At 43.2% G+C, this 22728-nt stretch overlaps 2 protein-coding genes across 2 annotated transcripts; both read right to left on the bottom strand.

The window, feature by feature from the left end:
* Position 1: 1 nt before the first annotated feature.
* On the bottom strand, positions 2–1360 carry MTERF4 (mitochondrial transcription termination factor 4). The gene is made up of 3 exons (XM_075507800.1): positions 998–1360; positions 740–924; positions 2–608 (listed from the first exon to the last, which is right to left on the bottom strand). Exons 1-3 carry the CDS (start codon positions 1329–1331, stop codon positions 249–251), a joined length of 879 nt encoding a protein of 292 aa, XP_075363915.1. The 5' UTR covers positions 1332–1360; the 3' UTR covers positions 2–248.
* Positions 1361–4519: 3159 nt separating this feature from the next.
* Positions 4520–22671, bottom strand: PASK (PAS domain containing serine/threonine kinase). The gene is given in 17 exon segments (XM_075507776.1): positions 4520–5212; positions 6762–6896; positions 7516–7641; positions 8427–8594; positions 10524–10705; positions 11377–12665; positions 13887–13944; positions 13947–13982; positions 13985–14047; positions 15411–15573; positions 15920–16213; positions 16894–17028; positions 17595–17735; positions 19086–19256; positions 20233–20468; positions 21529–21729; positions 22574–22671. Coding segments are annotated over 17 exon segments (3684 nt in total). The 5' UTR covers positions 22644–22671; the 3' UTR covers positions 4520–4996.
* Between the last annotated feature and the right edge of the window lie 57 nt (positions 22672–22728).

Genomic DNA, 22728 nt, shown 5'->3' with positions numbered 1-22728 from the left:
TAGAAATGGGATATTTTTTAAAGTAGTTGGTCAAGGAGGAAGAAAAACTGTTATTGTTGTATTCTGATATATGGGATTTATTGGTACCCCTCATGGGGGCCCTGCACATGGAGCCCTGGAGCCAGCAGGTCCTGCAGCCACCATGGCCCATGCCTGTGTGTGGTAGGGGCCCAGAGCACCCACGAGTGCAGTGGGGCCAGGGACTGCACCAGCATGGGAGAGCTTGGGTACCTTAGAGCCTCACCTCTTCACTCCTGGGCTCTTTTACTTCCTTTGCTATCCACGTCTTCATCTTCCTCTGCATACAGTACATCTCTGTCCTCCTCTTCTCCTTCCTCCTCCTTCTCCTCTCGAGCCAGCAGCTTCTTGAAGACCTCATACTCCTCTGGTGTGGAGTGGGCCAGGCTGGCCAGGAAGTCTTTCTCTGGGAGCTGAAGGATGTCTTTCAGTTTCGGGTTACTGGTTTGAGTCTGGCCTTTGTGTGGGGTCTGGTAGAGCCCCCGCCGCTCCAGAAAGATGTGCCGGTTCCTGAGCTCGGCAAAGGGCATTCGGAAAAGACGGGCCTTCACCATCTCCTTCTGCTGGACCCCCATCCTGAAATATGCGTACTGCGGACGGTACAGGGTGTTTCACGCACAGCCCCAGCTCCGCACTGCGCTCCCGGCCCTGGGGCGTGTACCCGCTCCGCAGGAGACGTGGCCGTGGCCGGCCCACGCGGCGGGCAGCCTGGGCCCCTCACCTGGAAGTGGTGGTGGAGGAGGCGTGGCTCCTCCAGCAGCACGGCGGGGCAAGTCCCCAGCACCTCCCTCAGCTGCTCCGCCGTGAAGAGGCACCGCTCCCGCAGCAGCCTCACTGCCGCCGCCATCCTCCTCCGGGGCAAGGTGAAGAGCTGGGGGCAGCGGCTCACCGCCCGCTGCAGCTGTCCTGTGGGCACCGGGGTGAGCGGGCCGGGAGGTGCCGGTGCACCCCCCGCGGCCCTGCTGCCGCGCTGCCCTACCTCCGTCGAGCCCCAGGCGCCGCAGCTCCCCGGCGCGCTCCTGCAGCTGCTCCGTCGGCATCCGCAACAGCCTCGGGCTCCGCTCCAGCAGGCCGAGGGCCGCCTCGGCGCTGAGCCCCAGCAGCAGCAGCTGCGCCGCTGCCGCCTCCCGGCGCTGCGGGCCGAGCCGGGGCTGCAGCCCCAGAAGCCGCCGGGCCTGCTCCTCGCTAAAGCCCATGGCCCGCAGCGCCGCCGCCTCCCCGCAGCCACGGCGGGGACAGAGCCCGGGCGCGGCGGGGAGGGCGCGGGGCACAGCAGCCGCTCGCCCGCAGCCGCTCAGCAGCCGCCCCGCCATGGCTCGGCACCGCGCAGCCGCCACGGGGAGGAGCCGGAGGGGCCCCGCCCGCGCCCCGCTCCTCCCCCGCCGCGGGGGCCCGGTGTTGGCGTGGTCACACTCCCGCTGCGAGCCGCGGTTGGGAGCCCAGCGCCTCCGACCGCCTCGGAAGGAGCGTGCATATGGGGACCGGGACCAGGGCCAGGCTAACCCCCCAGGAGGAGGTACGGTGTTACTGCCGGACGCGCTGGGCCCCGTTCAGCTGCCCTGACCCTGCCTCCTCCCAAGCCCAGTCTTGTCCTGCAGTCATCCCATGTTTGATCTGTGATTAGAGGTACACTCAGGGTTCAGGGAAAGCTTCCAGAATTTACCAGTCAAGTGCAGCACCCTGAAACCTTATAACCACAGTGCTCCTAAGGACTCTTCGCTGGGTAAAGAACTGGCTGGACGACCGGGCCCAAAGAGTGGTGGTGAATGGAGTTTACTCCAGTTGGCGGCCGGTCACAAGCGGTGTTCCCCAGGGCTCGGTGTTGGGGCCAGTTCTGTTTAACATCTTTATCAATGATCTGGACGAAGGGATCGAATGTACTCTCAGTAAGTTTGCAGACGACACCAAGTTGTGTGGGAGTGTTGATCTGCTGGAGGGTAGGCAGGCTCTGCAGAGGGACCTGGACAGGCTGGATCGATGGGCTGGGGTGAATTGTATGAGGTTTAACAAGGCCAAGTGCAAGGTCCTGCACTTGGGCCACAGCAACCCCATGCAACGCTACAGGCTTGGGGAAGAGTGGCTGGAAAGCTGCCTGGCAGAGAAGGACCTGGGGGTGCTGGTTGACAGCCACCTGAATATGAGCCAGCAGTGTGCCCAGGTGGCCAAGAAAGCCAATGGCATCCTGGCTTGTATCAAAAATAGCGTGGCCAGCAGGACTAGGGAAGTGATTGTGCCCCTGTACTCGGCACTGGTGAGGCCGCACCTCAAATACTGTGTTCAGTTTTGGGCCCCCCACTACAAGAGGGATATTGAGGTACTGGAGCATGTCCAGAGAAGGGCAACGAAGCTGGTGAAGGGTCTGGAGCAGAAGTCTTATGAGGAGCGGCTGAGGGAGCTGGGACTGTTTAGCCTGGAGAAAAGGAGGCTGAGGGGAGACCTCATCGCTCTCTACAACTACCTGAAAGGAGGTTGTAGAGAGGTGGGGGTCGGTCTCTTCTCCCAGGTAACAAGTGATAGGACAAGAGGAAATGGCCTCAAGTTGCACCAGGGGAGGTTTAGACTGGATATTAGGAAATTTTTCTTCACCGAGAGGGTTATCAAGCATTGGAACAGACTGCCCAGGGAAGTGGTTGAGTCGCCATCCCTGGAGGTATTTAAAGGACGTTTGGATGAGGTGCTTAGAGACATGGTGTAGTGGTGGTTTTTGGCAGTGTTAGGTTTATGGTTGGACTCGATGATCTTAAAGGTCTTTTCCAACCTATATGATTCTGTGATTTTGTGACCCCAGAGAACTTGTGGATGAAGATTTCTTTAGCCTGATATGCAATTAGTTTTCTATACCTCCAACAGGAAACAAGGCCAACGTATTTTTCCTGTGAGGTCAAGCCATACAATTAATTCAGAAATTATAAATTAACACATTATCATCCATCCCAAAAGTGACATGGCATGGATTGGCAATAGTTCAAGTGAGATAAAACTTGCATTAGAATTGCATGAGGGCCATTATTGATCTTAAAGTTATCTACTAGAGTGAGCCTTCCTGTCAGGCATTATTTGTTCTGGTTTTCTCAGGTATAAACCTCACTGAAGCTTGACAAGCTGATAGGTTGAGTCATCATAATAAATGGGAGGCCTGGAATTTGGAACTAATAGAAGATACGGCAGATAGCTGTATTCATCATAGGCATGAAGAACTGCAGAACTTACCTGAAAAGGATACCCTGGATAACTCTGTTGCAGTAAGCAGCTTTTAAAATCATTGCAGAGCACATTTGGAAGAATTTTTCCAGTCTTCCCCTTTATTTCCAGGGAATAAATACAGCTCATACTTTCACAAGAGATCTGCTCCTTTAGAAAAGCAAATGGGAAAAATTCACCTTTTGACACAGGCCGAGGAGGATTCAGAGCAGCTGCCATGGCCTCCTCCAGCTCGCAGAAGGGATTCTCTCCAAATACCACAGTATAAAGCATGACACCAAGTGACCAGATTTCCAGCTCAGGGCCATGGTACCTATGCAGAGATAAACTTGCATAAACTCAGATTGCAAATACGTAATTGTGTGCTAAAGTAAGTAAAAGGAAAAAAGGCAGTTGATAGCCCTTATTTCCAATTTTTAACATAGGAAGTTTGTGAGAATGCTAATAAGGTTCTTGTGTTTTTGAGAAGTCTGTGTTATCTTTCTCCATGAAAGAAAAACAACCAAAGAATGGCCAACCAATTTCAGCTGATGAGTATATATAATATGCACCTGGACTTCCACACATGTAAGCTGGTGACAAGAGAACTTAAGCCTCCCACTTCTTCACCATAAGCCAAAACTATCAAGTAAATATTTAAATGGAAGATCTGACACTTCAGTGGAATGCCATTTGTCCCCTCCCATCCCTTTCAAAACAAAAGTTATTTGGAAATAAATATTAACTATCTAGATTCCATCTGGGAAAAGGGGACAGTTTCTTCACACAGTAACAGGCTGAATTCCCAGGGCAGCACTGCTTCATCTTCCATCTAGTTCCCAGCAGGGATTTCCTCTCCTCCTTGCATAGCTTTTTCCCCTCTGCCCCATTAAGAGGATCTGCCTGAAGGACCCATGAAAACAGCTGTGGAATGAGAGCAAAATAACATACTTCATGTACAAGTAATGTTCACCACCCTGTGATGGTAAGGCTTTCCTCCAGGAGCGTGTATGAGACTGTCAGCCTTCAGGTAAAGAGCACTCAGAGAAGGAAAGAATAGGGAAAAAGACAGCTAAGATTTGGACAGCACATCCAAGAGAGCAGCAAGCTGTAAGGGAAGAACCCTTCAGTCCAGAGGAGCAAAAAAATTAATGGGGAGATGAACAATGATCAAACTGCAAAAATTCATACAGGGAAGCAAGTAGGAAAGAAGGGAACAGACAAGATGAGAGTGGGGGAAGTACAACACACAGACATGGTAGGGGGCAGATGCTATACAGCAATACTTGTTTATAACACCTCTCTAAAACAGCAGCTTTTGGTAGAGACACGTCAGTGTGTTCATATGCAGGTACAAAGAGGTTAGCAAGCTGATGTACATATTATGAAAGATTAAGGAAAAAGGACACACAACACAACTCATCCAGACTCTTCTACCAGGCTGGAAATTAAAATCATAGGCTTGTTCTTGAACTCAGCTCTGCAGTAGGACAGACATTAGTACAAGGCTTTGCAAAACATCTGACCAGAATAAGAAAGCCTATCAACAGACTTAGTCAGAAACAACTTTGTATGTATTCAAGCCTTTACAAAATAATTTCTGTCACCGCAGTGCCCTACCTACTTCAGCTGCATTCAAACCTTTACAAGTAATTTCTGTCACTGCGGTGCCCTAAATCTCACTGCAGTTTTCTGTGGTTAGATACTCTAGCAGAGTACCAAGGGCAAAGTAGCTTGGCTTCTCTATTCCAGCCCTGCACACACATTTTTTTGGTGCAATGGACACAAAAATTACTTTTCAGAGGGTGACATACGGTTTGCCAGACAGCACTTCTGGTGAGCAGTATTCAATTGTCCCACAGAAGGTATAAAACAATTTGCCAGGTTCCAGGTAGGCAGCTGAACCAAAGTCCACTAATTTAATTGTGAAATCTTCAGCAATAACAATGTTTTCATCCTTGATATCTCTGTGAAGGATGTTTCTACAGTGGAGGTAAGCAACAGCTGATACAAGCTGGAAGAGGAGGAAAGAACTAGGTGTTACTATGCAGAGGTGTCCTTCTGGGTAATCTATGTGGCATCACAGAGTTCTGGTAGCCACATTTTGGCTTGTTTTGACACTATATAAACAAGATATAGATCCTAATTTTGGTAACTGGAAATGAACTCAGGCATGCCTGTCAGCATTGCTGCAGTGTGTGTTACAATGCTCTTGGGAGAGAGACTTAAAAAAGCCTTTGTTTGCTTTCCTCTCACAAATGTGCAGGAAGATGGCATGCTATAGTCATGATGTGCTTGTTTTTTTGGTTAGAAGCATCAGAGCTTCTTGTTACAATCCTGCAGGTTACTCTATTTTTATCCCAGCTTCATTTGGAGGGTCCTTTGATTTCTCCAGAAGGATATTACTGTGTGCTTCTGATACTGCAGGATGACAAAGTATTTAAGAGTGAAGTTTGGTATAAATAATATAGTCACTCCTAAATTTCATTCTTCTTTCTGCACGATTCATGCTATTGTGCCATAATTAAGAATAGCATCAGAATTATATAACCTTGAGACAATCGTGATCCCTACCACAATACATTTGAGCAAGAAAAGCAGATGGCTGAGGAACAAAAGTTTGTATTTATAATACAAAGCTCCCTCTGCAGAGAAATACTGTACAGGTCTGAAGTAACAAAGCACCCCTACAAACTCAAGGTTGGTTTAGGAAAAGGGCTTATCCATCAGAAGTATAAAGGGACTGTAGACTGCAATTTGTGAATGCACACTGCACAGCAGACACAGAGAAGGTGCATCACTTCGGCTACCATCTTCCATCAGCACCCCAGGTGAGGGGAGTGTGGACACAGTGGTGGGTTACCACGTGCAAAGTAATTCTTGCATACTTTAGAGCAAGGAATTTACTCCAAAACACGTAAGGGGGAATTACTTGGGGACTGCTGTTGTGGTTAACTCAATGAACAAAGGACAATTCAGCTTTCAGGCAAGCTTCTGACTCACAGTAAACTATCTTGAGTTATTTTGCATTATGCCACGTGAAAATCCAAGCTAATTTCTGGATTTTAAATTCCTTAAAAAGAGGAGAGCCCTTTACCCCCGTAACCAATCTAAAACAAGCATTGATCTAAATGAAAGCTTTTACTAAGTGAAAGCGTGGCTTTTAGTGAGGCTTGGGGCAACTTCCGTGCACTTTCCTCCTCCCACAGAGGAAATGTGACTGCTACATGAATGGGCATCCTGGTGACACGGGGTGTGTGCTGCCACAGTCACAGCCAAGAGGCGATAGCTCTACAGGAAATCCTCATATGAAGTAAGGTCCTGTAAAGGTTTCTTTGTTACAGTTTTCTAAGTAAACCTTAAAAAGGTTTCTGCAGGTAGCATTTCAGTTAGCTAGAAATCAGCCCTGCAGAATAACGAGGAAAAGTTCTGCAGGTACTGAGCATGATGCCGATTCAGCATGCCTGCTGATCAGCCAGTAATTCTTTTGAGTGAACAGGGTCCTGGTTCTTATATTAACAAATCTTACCTGCATGTAGCAACTGTACATTCCCAGCTCTCACCGGTCTGAATATATAGGTTGCTAGTGGCTTATCCAATTTCAGCTGATTATCAATGAATGTAAAGAGATCCAGACCAGACCCATGCTTCTCCATCACCAGCTGGAAGAAGTATTCATTTTCAAATACATCCAGCACCTATAAATAACAGACTCTTTTAATCATGTGCTTCATCCTCAAATTGCCTTTTTTTTTTTTTTTTAAACAAACACTGCTCTCCTCTTGGAGATTTAATCAACGTATATTATAATCTTTGAAGTCTCATTTCACTGAGCACAAATGTTTCTTGAAAACAGAACATTATTAAAACTGAGAGCAGAATTAAAACCAAGAGGAATTCTCTTTCTGGGTGGGGAGGGGAAACCCAAACAAAACCAACAACCCCAAAACAAAGAACAGGAATCAAGACATGTATCCAGATTATTTAGTGAACTAGTACATGTTCAGATGTGACATCACACTTCCAAGACATGCATCCTATCATCTTGAAATAACATACAGGCTTTTTTTCTGTTAAGAGTCACACCTTCAGATCTATGTTTACATCAATTGTTTGGGCTAAAAGTGTCAAAGCAAGCGATAGTCTGCTGTAACATGCCCTCCAAAACAAAGCAGGATAGGTAGGTTCCTTTCTTTCCTGAAAAGGTGGATTTAATACAGGACACTTCCTCGCTCCTGAAGAGGAACATGAGACACCAAGTATTCAAAGGAACCATCTGATGCAGTTTAAACTGCATTCATTCTGAGTTCACCGTACCTTAATGATACTGGGGTGCTGCAACTTCAACAGGATTGCAGTTTCTTGAGTAATGCTCCCCAGATCAGGATCACCTACCCAGCAGTCCTCAAGCACCCTCTCCTTCCAGATGAACTTTACGACAACCTACACAGACAACAGCGTTCAGCATCACCTGCAAAAGTATGGCTTTAAGTGTCTGGTAAGTTAATTTCCAGGAAAAACATTAGTGAATCATATTACCAGAAGGACAGAAGTAACCCAATGTGCATTGCTTATAGAATCTTTAAACATATTTAAACTAATTTAGTCCTAGAAGCCAAATGATGCACAGAAATGGAATATATTACTTTTCTTTTTATTGATGCTCTGAATTCCAAAGGCTTTGACAGGCCAGCTCTCTTATCAACCCAGTTACAGCAGTGATGACTTCTGGCATAAGGGGTACAGCAGAGGGAAATGAGCACTTAACATCCATGCAGAGAAACACCAGAGCTTGCCTCTCAACGCCCAAAATACTTCTGCTGACAAAGAGGAGGGTCCCATAACCTCAACATGTCTACTCCACATTCTTGAGTCGTGGCATGATAAAGACTTTGAGGTTTGTCATTCTCTCTAGTAACGGAAGACTAAAACCTGTAATTCTGTTAAGCTTAATGTGTACTTCTTTCAACAGGTTAAATTAGCTACATGGTCAGCCTCATTATGTGCCTGTTGTCTTAGGTAACATTCATATACTACATCAATGCAAACATTTTGCTGTCCTGTTTCCATGAGGTTAGTGATTTCAGATTGCTGTTTAAACAAAGGAAAACCCCAAAATACCAAATAGCAGCTTTTAATAGTGTAGTGTTGACAGAATATCAACACTCTAACCTTTCAGTTTTCATCCTAAATAATTATTGCAATGAGATCTAAAAGAAATATTTAACCTCCTGGTGATCTTTCTTGCTCCTGGCAGTCCAGACAAAGCCAAAAGATCCTTTGCCAATAAGACTGAGAGTGTTGTAATTTTTTGAGTATTCTCCCTCACATGCCCTTAATCCTTCAAGCTCTTCAGCTCTTTGGGAATTCTCAAAAAGTGAAGTTGATCTGATGGCCTAGGTACAGATATAAAAAATAGCAAGAAAAGCCACAGAATCATGTTTATAAAATAAAGTAAATACTGGAAAGAAAGTACACATCTGCAAGAATAGCTAAAAGGAGTGATCTTTGGTTTTGATAGCAAGAACTGTATGTTGATGTAACCGTCACCATACGAGACAAGTTAAGTCAACTGTCAGCTCTCAGCAGCTACAAATACTGCTTAATTCCGAGAAAGGTAAAGAAAACAGAAGCATATGCACCTTAGTTGCTCACACAAAATCCTCTGTGCAAATAGGAAAATGAATTCCTTGTGGTCTATCACCAAATTATAATTTTATTTGATGAATAAAAAGTAGGTTACTTTCAATGTAATAATTTTTCCAGGTAAGTGTACTCCAGATGGACAGAACTAAAAAGGCGCTGCTTTAAGCCCTGTCAATAAATTTGGTGATTTCTATTTGCCTCAGTAACCTAAAAAGAGTTAGTATACAAAAGCTATTAATTTACCAGTGTTTACTAAACCTTCTGGTGAGATAGCATTTTAGTTCTGTAACTGGTCTCTTAGCAAACATGAAGAGAAAACAAGTTCAAGGCATACCCTCGTAAATTATAACACCTAGGTAAAATCCTTAGTAAAGAAACATTGCATGCCTTCCTACCAAGGCCTGCAACGCTGCATGAGAAATTAAACACAACAGAAGTTTTTCTTGCTCTGAGGGTAGGGCTTGGGGTCATCTACCGAAGATGGTGTCTAAAATGCGTGATAACAGAACATCTTTATGACATACACAGTATTCCATACTGAGAGGAAACACAACAAATTTCACAGGGGCATTTGTTTTGAATAGTGAAATTTGGAGTTATACATGAAATGGTCAGAACTGCTTATATTTCGACATACATGTGCATGTACATGGAAGATGATTTTCTAAAAGGAAAACAAGAGCCACATTATTACTCAGATCTCAAAGTTCTTATAAAAAATATTCCAAATAGCAAGTTTTGCCAATAGCCAAGCTTTTCACTCAAATATGTACTTTATCTCCCAGCTCACTGATTAAAGGCGAGGCAGAGGAGGGAAACTACATGTCTAATCTGCAGTACATTTCAATAAAGAGCAGCTCCTTAGAGTCTCCTGTAGTTTGGAACTGTCACCACTATACATGTTACACATGTCGTAACTAAATATGTATGTACTTCTCCGTTAAGGTCATAATAAAATCCAGCTACATAAAGATCTAGGGAATGCACACATTTATTCAAGGGATCTAGATGATCACCATTACCTATTTCAACTGTTCAAAGATACTATTTTCCTCTACAGCCTTGGTCAAAGTACTGTCAGTTTTACATCCCACCACTAACTAAAAAGCAGGCCTGAGCAGTTCTGTGTTCAGGTTTTATGGCACTGACATGTACCTACTGTTCAGCTATGCGGTGTTAGCTTTCTGTACACCATCCCAAATGCAGTATCTCAGGAGGCAGCTAAAAACTGCAGTTTTCTTTTGCTGACACAGTGAAAAGTGTCAATGAAAGTTTTCAGCCTAGTATTTCCTTTTTTAATAATGTTGTGTCATCGGTGCCAGTGTGATTACATTGATTTAAAAATTAATCTCACCACACTGGTGCAAACCTCTATTGCAGATGTACTTAAACCAGCCCAAGAACAAATTTAAAATTAGGTGCTTTCATTGTTCAGACTGGAAAAGTAACTACACTAAGCCAAACACGCACTACCAGAAATGTTACAAAATAGCAATTGTACTTTTTACAGCAAGGCAACATTTCTTCTGACATAAAAATAGGGAAACAAAGAAACAGCAATATCCACCCACCACCTCATAACATTATTTTAATTTGAAAAACTTTTTGACTTTAGCTTCAGCTTAACAGTCAAACAAGGAGATAAATGCTCAATGTTATACAATGGTAGAATTTCTTACTTCTCCAAGACTATGTGTAGAAAGATCTGCAATAGACTGGGCAGAGCTTGCTAGACTGGAGAGCAAAAGCTGAGCCTTTGCTACAGCTTCCTTCTGGCTCTGAAGAAAGTCTTTCACCACCCAGACACAGAAAAGTATAGCAGGGTCTTGCAGTTCTACACATTTCACTTCAAAGAGTATACCTGTAGAAACAGGTGAGGAAGTTAAAATGGTAGAATGAAACTTTAGTTTTGAATGAGACCACAGACATTTTAGCACAAAATTCTGAGCTCTTAAATTGAATTCCTCCATTATTCATTTGGGGAACACCTACTCAGTAAGGAATCATCAGAGGGGCTGACAAAAGCACAGCTATTCTAGAGATATTTCACAGCTACCTCCATAGTTCCCACCCCCAGGCAGAAACTTTTGTCAGTGTCCAGTTGTGATTATTAATTTCACAATGTTATTCTAAATTACATAAAAATGGGGATTTTATACAACAAGCCACAGAATCCAGCTGAAAGAGTGAATGAAACACATTCCATTACACGATTTAAATACAAGTTTTACAGTGGAGTTAATATTTTCTGTTCAGAAGAAGTTATCAGGTTCAAATCTTCTAATTGTGTTTTAAGAATATTTCTGACTATTCAGTCTGGATTAATTTCTTAGTAACTTTGTGTTTTATACCTGCTTTTCCAATACCCTCTGAGTAGACTTAAATACCAATTTTTTCTTCTAGATACTAGAGCTTCTTTCTTCCTCTCCACTGTGAGCTTCTAACAAGAATTATCTGCCTTCTGCAAAAATGTGGGTGAGAAAGAGCATCCCGATAAGAGTTTTGGGAAGGGGAGAAATAGGTTTAACTTACGTAATTGTGAACCATCTCTGTGACAGCAATTCCCAGTGTAGCTGCCTTCCAGAATCTCCAAGGTCAAAGGAGCTGCTGGATTCAGCCTTCCTTCTTGTTTCACCAGGGTCGATGTTACTTTTATCTCCATATTTTGCTGCCAATGTAACTGACAGTCTTCTTCAGGACTACCTTTGCTGTTGTCCCCCACAGTCTCTGCAAGAGTTTCAGACTTCTCAAGAAATGCTTTGGAGGATTCTTCAGAGTTTTCTAAACGCTTTCGGGAGGCCAGCCACCCAGAACCATCTTCTATGGCAACACCATTCAAGCCCTGCTTTTCTTGCCCAGTTGAAAAGGCACTGTTTTTCTGAGTTAGCATATTGCCTACAGCCAAATCCACTGCATTAGAGGAGGATGCTCCTACAAGAGCTGCAGTAATACCTAAACAATTGTCTGAGTTCCCCTTGACAGCAATATTCAGACCCAGTACCTCAAGACCAGAGCAAATACAGTTCAGCTCTGTGTCTGATTCTTTAACATCTTCAGAGGTAGTGGCAACTCCTGGTGCAGAAGCACTGCAACCCGTTTTATTTCCTGAGCAAACATCATGGATAGTATTTCTTCCATTTGCAAAGAAGGATGAAGCATCATCTAGCAGGCAGTTTCCAATGATGACGTGCTCAAGACTGGAATGTTTTGCATCACACATCAAATTTGATTTTGACAACTGCCCTGTAACCACGTGGCTTTGAAAGTCTTGTCTGCAGTCCAGTGCAGACCATGGCTCATGTATTGTTGGTGTTCCAAGTGAGTTACAAGTTACATCAGAAGGCAGCTTAATTGGGCCATAGGATGCAGTATCTAGATTGTCTTCTACCCTAGAACAAACAGGCGACCAGGCAACATTTACTGAAGAAGCTTGTCTCCAGGCATCAGTGGAGTGCTGATGCTTCAGAATTTCATACAGTAACCTACAGATCTGCTGACAATTTACTTTCTTGAGGTCTTGATGATGAACTTATAATTGGTTAGGCAAGATACTAGTCTCACTGGCATTTTGAGTCTCAGATGCACCAGGTACTGCACTATCACTACTTCATACTGGAATTTTCATGTTCTGACCTAAATCCAACTGTTCTGAATCAGATGACATGGGAGAGAGCCTTGCAGAGAGCATCTTTGGAGAATTACTTGATCCTGCAGTTTCCACTGTTCTACACTGTTCCACTGCTCTGATTCTATCAAGCCAGGTTTCAGGGTAAGGCTCTCTATGGTGGGCTGACAGCCCATCGGTAGCAATGCTGTCTTCACTGCAAGGATTCAAAGTTATTAGTGATATCATGATGATAAAAGAATGAGAAAACTGTCATACTGTATACTACCCACTCTTCCATTACTGTGGTCACTATTTAAAACCTGCACCAATTGTTTTATTTTTAAGTTTAAAAGTTTCTTTTAAGGCAGAAAGCTGTTGGCACAGGCATCCAAAATTCTAACAAATTCCATCTTGACCAAAGAAGAGCAAGTACACTCAAACGGCACTCTTTCCCTATGGACTACTTCCTTCTCTAGCTTAATTTCTCAATATATATCATAGATCATTTACCACAACAAAAAGCCAATACATGTGGCAGGATATTTCAAGCCCTGAGACCAGAAGATCCCTTGTCTGTCCAACAGAAGATGGATGTCCCCATCCATTAATTTAACCATGGTTCACTGAAGCCCATAGCACAAGGTATTTTACAAACATTTCTATTAGTAAAAATGCAGAGTAGAAAAACAATCTATGCAGCAGAGCACTTATAATCCAAGTATGATATGAGAGACATAAACCCAGGAGAGCACAAGGAAACAATGAGACTATCAGTCTCTTTACAAAGCAGCAAGAACTGTGCTGTAATAGTCTATATATTAAAAAAGGCAGTAAATATTTTCTGAGGGTTAGAATTGTAAGCGTGGAAGGCTTAAAATTTGACTTAAGATAAACCATGTGCATCATACAGGTACTCGTGCAGAATTTCTAACCTTGTAACAGGAAAAAGACCTGGAAAGGTACAATAAAAATGGCTGGACTTAAGTAACACAGTACCCAGTTTTAATGGATGACCTGACAGTTACACCAAGCATCGGAAGGAATAGCATTTAGAATTCATTCCAGGTATCCTGGCTTCAGTGCAGCACCAGCTGGTGGATACCATGGAAGGAGATAAAACATCCAGTGTTCCTGATCTAGCAAAAATAGAGCCTAATTACCTTCCCTAGCCTGGGTGAAGCATTTCATCCCCTTCAGAGGTGGAACTCCTGTAACTTTACAACTGTAGGTTGTACAGATCTAAACAAAAATCTAAGGTAGGCAAAACTCAACCTGTCTTGCAAATAGCGCTCAGATTCTAAAGAGAGCAAAGTGTGGAAGGCTCTTGTTACACCTTCCGGCATCCATCACAGAGGTGAAGAAACAGTTTTTTCTGGTGACTGCCACCACGGCTCTTCATTTTTCAAAGTGAATATGCAGTCCATGAAACACCTGCCTATTAGAGGGTGTGGATGCCACTTCAGGAGGTGAGGGAGTAGAAAATAAACTGGTCCCATTTTAGTCTCATCATGTATTAATTTGTCATCTTTCTTTCCAATTTCTGCTCTTCATCTCTTGACGGAAGGCTTGCTAAAGATGCAGTCAAGAAGCTGCTGCCTGTACCAAACAAGAAACAAAACCATACCAACTTAACCTTTTATGTTTAGGCTTTGGAGACTACAGTGATTAAGAACAATCTTGGAACTGCCTTAGTCTGTCTTGTCCCTAAGGAATTAAGTATAAAAGAATTGCAAAGCTCTTGGACAGGTATTAGCCTCCTGGGTTAGCTACTTGGATTGAAGCTCAGAGACCAAAAAAAGGCCAATGACCTTACAGACACTGGAAATAAAGCGATCACACAAATAGCAGCAGCAGAAAAAAGAAAAAAAAAAAAAAGAAGGGCCCAAAACACACATACACTCCCCATTCCAAACACTTAAAATGGAAAGGTTTAGACTGCATTTATATAACTCACTGAAATTACAAGGCAAAAAAAGTATACAGTCTAAACATGTTTAAGAGAAAGAATAAGACAATAACTTCTTTCCTTCCCCAGTGACAACAGATCAAAAGAGAAAAACATGAGTTTGTAAGGTGAAGTAAACCAAGCATTGTTAATGAGTGAACAAATCTATAACAATCCTTCCATTTAGTAAAGGCTGAGTGCCAACAATGCTTCCTCACTGAAGAACTGAATTACTCCTAGATTAGAGGCATCACTTCATCAAAGAATTACTTAAGAAATTGCACACTCTCTACTAACTCTTCTTTGTTCCAGCAGTGTGTGCACTGGTTTCCATGCAGATGCGCATTTCTAAGCAAAGAGAAGAGAAAAAGAGAACAGGAAAAAACCCAATACAAAACAAAACAAAGGAGACAAGATACGGATGAAAGTATGCACTAGCTTGTGTTCTCTGTTTTGGGCAGAGCTAGCTGAAAAGACAGATTTGGAGACATGAGGCTTCCTTGCTTCTGTTTATTCCTGTTGTGTTCAGAGAAATAAAATTTTGATAGATTCTTTGTAAATGCAGCAAACTGCATCAGCATAATATGTGATGCCTCCTAAGTGAAACACCACAGCAACATAACATTGAATATTAGCCAGCAACATGAGCCAATTCAGAAGAATATTAGAATTTTCCCTTAAAGTATTAGTCCTAAGTATCTACAGCTCTGCTGCAATACTGTCACAAAAGCTGTATTTTACACATCTTAAAATACTCAGAGATCCTAACAGGGGAGGGAGGGAAAGGGAAGTGCTTGTTAAGTACAAAGCATTCTCTATTAACAGTGTAATTTCCAGTTTGGATATTCAGTTTCATCTTCTTAGCAATGAAGAGAGAAGCACAACCTTAGGTGAACAATTCTGTTTACCTTAGGTTATAGTGGAAATCCAATTTAAAAACTGCATGGAGGTACATTGCTTTTACAAAGCACATTCCCATGTTCATAGGCAAATCTTTCATCTCTATTCATTTACCTTTGTTCCAGCAGCCAGAGCCAGCTGTATGGCAGGCAGTAACATCTTCAAAGATGCACTCACTCTCTGTCCCAGTGGAGTCAGCAAGAGGAGGTAACAGCAAAGAACAGTCACTGCTTCTCTCCATGTTGTTATAGAAACCAGGGATCAGGAATGTAATATTCTAAAACATAGAATGAAACCTTATAAAGCTAAGCTGACCCTCACAAGTTGGCGGCAAATGCGAACAACCCCTGTTTGTGGACCTCATTCTTATGAATAGCCAGGCAAAAGCAATCCACATGACTGATGGAGAATATATACTTGAAATCCATACTAGCTCCTCAGCACTGCAAGACTTAGCAATTACAGCAAGGGAATTTGCATATCATCCTACAGCTCACTCACTGAACACATGGAACACAGAGGTTTTGTGACAAACAGACATGAATGTAAAAGACGACTTTGTAATTCCAGTGGATGTGCTGCCAGACATAGCAGTCTTTTGGGAGGGATTAAAACTATCTTACCTTTCCCAACAGTTCTTTCTTCTCATAGCCAAACAGCATTAAAGCAAAACTATCCTTGATGCCACAGATGGTTCCATCTGACTGGACAGTAATAAGACCACTGATGGTGGAGAAAACCACAACTGTAGCAGAGTAATGATAGCCTGTGAAAAAGCCTTCTTTTTCTGTCTGCGGAACACCATCTTTCTGCACTGCCACTTGGTCCTCCTCCAGAAGGCTTACTTGACGCTTTAAAGTGAGAGGAAACATGTTACCCTCTCTAGATCAGCCTACAGCTCGCTGGATCCTGAGGTTCTAAATTAAAGGGGAAAAAAACCCCAAACAAACCAAACAAAACCTCTAACTAACCAAATGTTTTGGTTTTATTTCAGTATTCATATACAACTACACAGGAACATTCTCAGGAAAAAGGGGCAGGAAAAGAAAAACAAACCAATCCTGTGAATATCAACATGAACAAAGTCTGGTTTTCTAAGGATTTGGAATCCAGTATTGAACTCCTATATGAATATCCTGACGATGAAGACCAGGAAAGTCCATGCTGCAGCTTTTCAGCAAATGAGGCATTAATAAGGCCTCTTTCAACTGTCTAGCTGCCCATTTTCATGGTGTTTGCAAGATCTGGATATTCTTTAGACTTTCACTCCTCAGACAGACATGACTGAAACCAGCTAAAGAATTCAAAGGAATTTTAGAGAGCTGACAGAGACAGCATGGTTTTTTAAAAAGCCAGGATTGGAGAAAAGTGTCTTTCACTGGGACAGATTCTACAGTGAGAGGTCGGGGCTTGGTCTCATTCCTAGTTAGGAAATATTCAGACAGCAGCTCCATAAATAAGCAGCATACTCTTTTTCAGGGGACTTACACTTCTCTCTGAAAAGGCTTTCTCCTGTTACATAAGGAGGGAAAGGAGTGTGCACCTATGTTCCAAATGGGAAGGGTATGGAAGAATGTGGTTAGTGCTTATACTATACCTTTGGGATTTTTTTGCCTAGAGGAGGGATCTGCACAGAAGGAATCAGGTTCTTTATGTGGAGCCCAACTACTTCTTGCAATGCTGGGTAGCCATGGAGATGGGCAAAAAGGGGGTCACATGTTGTAATCTCTCCCTCGGGAAGAAAATTTACAGGACTATTTTAATTTTAGCGTTTTAGCCACAGTCCACTCAATCCTTTAACAACAGTTTCTGCAAACACCTAAGCAAATGACAGGAAGTTTCCTTATGCAGTCTCTTTGTGGACACAACTAATTCAGTAAAAGCAGACACAGGATAATGCAATACTTCTCCGACATTATCATGCAGAGAGCCTGCCCCTTGCCATAGGGGAGAAGCAGGGGAGTCCAACGCTCCTCACAGAACTTTTCCTCAGCAAGCTGATCCCTTCACAAGGGCACCCCTGCCATGAATAACCAACCCCCTGCCAAACCATCACTGTTCAATTCTAAGATGTCCCCGGGGGACAGAAATTTTAATGTGACTTGTCGAATACATCAAGGTGAGCCACATGGGAGAAATATGCACAGGTCCTGCATGTGCAATCCCAGTTTCAGGCAGTGCTATGTACACACTTCATATTCACAAATAGTAATGTGCCTACTGGCTTTTAGACACGTTTCATTTGCACATAAACTCTCACAAACTGTGGTATCATTTGATCATTAGGAAAACACTCACGTCAACCCCGAAGGAAACAGAAGCTGAAAGTCTTTCCACTGGTTCCAGCACAACCACACAACAGTGGTTGTCCTTGCTTCTTATTCGCCTCAGTCAGACTGAGACAGGGATCTTCTCTTTCAGATAGCCTATAACATCCACCTCTCCATAGGAATCAGAGATGTAGTCATAATTCACTAAGACTGTGGTTACTTGGTAAGAATTTCAAACAAGAATAAGACATTAAGCCAAGATATCTCCCCATCATTGTTAGAAAAATATTGTTTCTTGACTACTTTCTAGTTTTTTATTGGAAGAAACACAGTTTTAACATAGAGATGAAAAGGTTTGTAAATAATTCATTGATCATACACAAATGTTGTTGTTGCTTTTGTATCTTCTTTCCCTGCCTCAGGAAGACTAAAAGCATTTCCTTCAGCATAATAAATGTGCCAATCTAATACCTTGCATTCAAGAGAAGTGCCTTTCAGAGATGCCTTATTTAAAGATGTCCCATGGTGCTAATGAATACTCCACATTAGTAACACAGTTCTTACTTTAAACTGCACAAATAGCAGTTTAATTTCTTATGGGAGGAGATTCTTCTCAAATCAGAAAATGTTTATTTATCCTGTTGTTTGTTTATGAACCTGCAAGTGTTCATATCAAGCCTTTTATCATTTTTACATGATCTTGACAGAATGGGTTTATGAATTACACAGTGACTCCTATAAAGTACTTGGAATGCCTGTAGCTTACAATTAGTGCCTTTATCAGACATTTACTTTTAATTCTGGATTTCACTGAATCAAACAGGGTTTTTTTTTTTCCCCATATCCAATTGAGGATTCAGGAAGATAAAGCCCTGAGATGCTGACAATTTCAGTACAAAAATAACACACCAGGAAGAATATGAGCTCATTTTCCAAGTATTTTCTAGTGACAGCTCACAACAGCAGCAAAAGAAAATAATTTGGAGACGTTTCTCATGCAGTTCTCTTATAAACAACCCCACTATAGGCAAAATATCAATTCCACTCTTTTGCACCAACTAGGGTGTTTTGGCACAGACATTTCACAGTATTTGACTGACTTGTACCTTTATAATATGCACAGGGCAATTTAAGGTAATTTTTAAAATATTTTAAAAGACCAGACAATGGGGAACTTTTCCAGAATAGGTTTCTCCATGTTAAGCAATCTAAAAAAAAAAAAAAATATAATCTAATGTCCTTTAAGTTCTGATTTGGTCAAGTCATCATGACTATACACATTGGCAGCTGCAAGGCGCTCACGGGTGCCTCCCAAACCATCTTTTGCCCTTTGAGTTCCCACATCTGCAAACTTTTAAACAAAACTGTCCTACAAATGATGTAATTGCCAAATGCCCACGAAGTTAAATATATCAGGAAATTATACTGAAAATGTCAAAAAACCCCCCCAAAACTCCAAACCAAAGCCTACAAAAACACTGTATATGGTGGGGAATATTTGCTTGAACATTTCACATACCACAGTTCCTGAAACCACTGATGAACATTCATCAGTTTCTATGTAGTCCTCACTCACAGCTTCCCATACCTCTTGACTGGATTTGGATATCAAGTGGGACAGCTTTTGACCAATGAGTTCCTGACTACTGCACCCAAGCAGCTTGCAGGCTTTGTCATTAACCACTAGGATCTAGAAAAGCGGGAAAAAAACCCCAAAACAAAACAAAGAATAAAAGCTGTAAGTTTTGTTAATACATCATCATCTCTTCAGGTTGTTGCTTTAATGTCTTATAATATCCTTTCCTCTTGGTGGAAATGGAGTAGTTCTTTTACATTCTGAAATCTTCAAAACAAGTTCACTAAAGCTTCTTATTCTAGGACATCCCTTGCCCACGCATCTTCATGGTTAAGAGGGTTTGAGACATCACTTTCCTTTCAGGTTTCCTGCTTTAACTGCCTACCCAGCCTCTTGTATTGTTTAAATAATTACATCCATGGAGGCAAAACTACAAAGTTATATTTGCAGGCAAAGCCTGGGCAGACCACAAAACTTTATTCACACCTGAAGGCATGCAGTAATCACACCAGTCATTGACATACTTAAGCCTGTGTTACAGACCAAGTCAGGATTAAGATGGGTAAGCCTGAACTGTCAGTTCAAGCTAAAAATGGCACAGCTCTTTAAAGTTTTCAGTACTCAATTTTATATTAATGTTTACTCTCAGGACAGAAACAGAGAAATTCTCTCCGTCCCAATCCAAAAGGCATATTTACTGGGTCAGATAAAGAGATCTTGTGCCACCACAAACCCATCCCCGGATTGGCATTTAACAGACAGAAGGCTTGAAACACATTCTGCTTTTCCTTTCTTCCCTCATGGCACATCACAGCTGCATCCTTCTTTATTCCCTTTTTCTGTTTGAAAAAAGACCCAAGACATCCGTGCTTCTGATATTGTCTATTTTGCTAACTACAACCCGCAATGGAAATAAACACATTGTCAGTCTTTAGAAGACTACTGAGCTTGAGCAGACTATAAAATGCCTTCATGATGCTCTGATTGCCTGCAGATACACGTAAGGATAACAGGCATTTTAGCCTGTCTAATGTCATACAACCAATACCAGATACAGCCTGCTTAGTTTAGCAGTTACTACTGCAAATACCTCTGTTGTGTTGACATCCACAGTGAAGATGGCTTTGTTTGGATTGCGTGCAGCAGTTGGGAGGTGCTGGCTGGATTCTTCCACAGCAAAAGCGTGTAAAATGGAGCAAGAAACAGGACTTCCAGTGGAAGCGGAGAGAGAGGCAGAATCCCACTGAGCCCACGAGTTACCAGTTTTGCTGGTACAAATGTTCCAAGCTGCCAGTGAGGACAAACAGTAAGAGCTCCATTTCTCCCCTGTGAGAAGATAAAGGTCAGCTAGGTAGCTATAACAGTCTACTACAGGAATATTAGAGGAATGAATAAAAAAAATTAGTTGTCAGCTGAAGCAACTGTCAAGTAATCCCCAAATAGATTAGATATTTTAAGAAATTTAGAAGATTCTAGATTTTTAGAAATTACAAGAAATTAAAATCAATGAAACTAAAGAAAGCAGAAACAATTCTAATAAATGTATCTTTTTGAATCACAGCCACTGGAACAACTAAACTCAGTCCGTAGGCTAGAAAAAAATTGCCAACATCCATAAGATTCAACCAGACTAGTTAACTTTTATTTTTCAATTAACAGAGTTTAAAAGGTCTTGAAATCTTTTAAGTTAAAATTTAAACTGTTATTAAATATAATTACAATAAGTGTTCAAGCGTTATTAAATACTGCATTAGTCAGAAGCCAGTTAATTAACTGTTCACAAGACATGACACTGAAATACCTGTGCCCACATCAATATTTTAATGTTACACAATGTCAAATGATTCTACTAAAATTTTCAAAAGTTCTGCCTGTAAAAAACATTTCCCTTCAAAGCAGCCTTGAAGGTTTAGCAGTACTAGAAGGAGCATTATGAACAACTCATCACAAGGACATCTCTGCATTTATGAACTACATACAGTACAAATATGCTCACCATGATAAAACAGGGAGACCTGTATCTGGATGCACTGTAAACTGCAAAGTTCTTTCCCTCCTAACAGAATCCGGTATAACAACATCTTTCTCCTCATTTGGAAATTTTTTGTGTTTTAAATAATACAAGGTGGCAGGGTGGTCCAGTCGCAGCCAATAAAGATTGCCCAGGGACAAGTGCAGAGCATCTATCCAGCAATGCGTCCCCTGTAAACTCTCCCAGCCTGCAGTAATCTATGGCTCAGATGCTTATTGAACAAGCACTTTCTGGCATCTACTTATTGCTATCGTCTCTAGGTTTGGGGGAGGGGAAGAGGAAGATCTGAAACCGTCTGCAACACATCACCTTCACTGACGACACGTGAACAAAATCTCAAAATACTGCACTCACCAGACAGGGATGCTCTAAGCCGGCAGAATTCAGAGAGCTGACTTTTCCTGCTCTTGCTGGCCCAGGGGTAGGATCTACTTAGCTTATCAGAGTCATTCAAGTGAGCAAGGACTAAGCCTACTGAAGGCAGAAGGCCCCCTTCAGAGGGACTATAAGCATGATCACGCTCTGGTTGCCACGCCACACCTAGGGAGCCACCATCTGTAACAGAAATACAAGAAATTCAGTCAGCCTTGCAGTCAGACACTAACACTCGGGACGCTGGCAGGTAACGATGCCTTCTAACCCAAAGCACAGCCCTCTAAGTTACAGCAAGACTGCCGCTCATTCTTGCATGTCCCTATTGGTCTGTGCTGTTAACACAAAGGTGACTCTGTTGACTCCTATCCTGCCCAGGGCGTATAGGATACCTGGATCGACAGGATGCCTCCACCATATTTCTGTAAGAGCTACCAAGCACCCAGCCGGTACTCTCTCCCCATTCCTGCTTGTTTTAAAAGCAAAAGCTTTGGTAATTTGGGAAGTAATTCCCAGTCTTGAGTCAGCGAGTGTTGCACAGCCTCCCACCCACCCAGGGTGCTGCCCGTACCGCCCACCCTCCCGGGGCTGCAGCCCTAGCCGCCGGCAGCGAGGGCCCGGCCGGGCCCGCCAGAGCCCCAGCCCAGCCCCACCAAGACAGCCACGGCCATCGCCACCGCTCCTCACTACTGAGCAGTCACCACAAAAACAGCGGGCGCAAGGAAGTAGGGGGCAGGACTCGACAGCGGCGTAGTCCAATAAGTGAAGGTAGTGGGAGAGCGGCACGGAGGGGAGCCAATGGCGCGCCGGCGCGGGAGGAGACAAAACTGAGCCGGCTTCAGGGAATTTGCGGCTCCCTCCTGTCTCTCCTTCCCTCGCCGCTGCCACCACCACCACCACCACCACCGCCGCCACCACCACCACCACCGCCACCACCACCGCCACCACCACCACCGCCACCACCACCGCCACCACCACCGCCACCACCACCACCACCACACACGATGCCCTGCTTCGAACCGCTGACCTGCCCCGGGCTCCTCGCTCCGAGGGTGGAAGGCTGCAGGTGGAAGGCCCCTCCGCAGCATGACAGCCATCCTCTGAAGAATTTCTAAGAGGAACGACGAGGCCGGAAGCAGTTCGTAACACCTCAGGCCCGAAGCGCTGGTGGGGGGGGGGTGC

Source organism: Mycteria americana, chromosome 7 (assembly GCF_035582795.1).
Source record: "Mycteria americana isolate JAX WOST 10 ecotype Jacksonville Zoo and Gardens chromosome 7, USCA_MyAme_1.0, whole genome shotgun sequence".
NCBI lineage: Eukaryota > Metazoa > Chordata > Aves > Ciconiiformes > Ciconiidae > Mycteria > Mycteria americana.
Note: the sequence above shows the minus strand (reverse complement) of the source record. Positions and strands in the feature narration are given on the sequence as shown.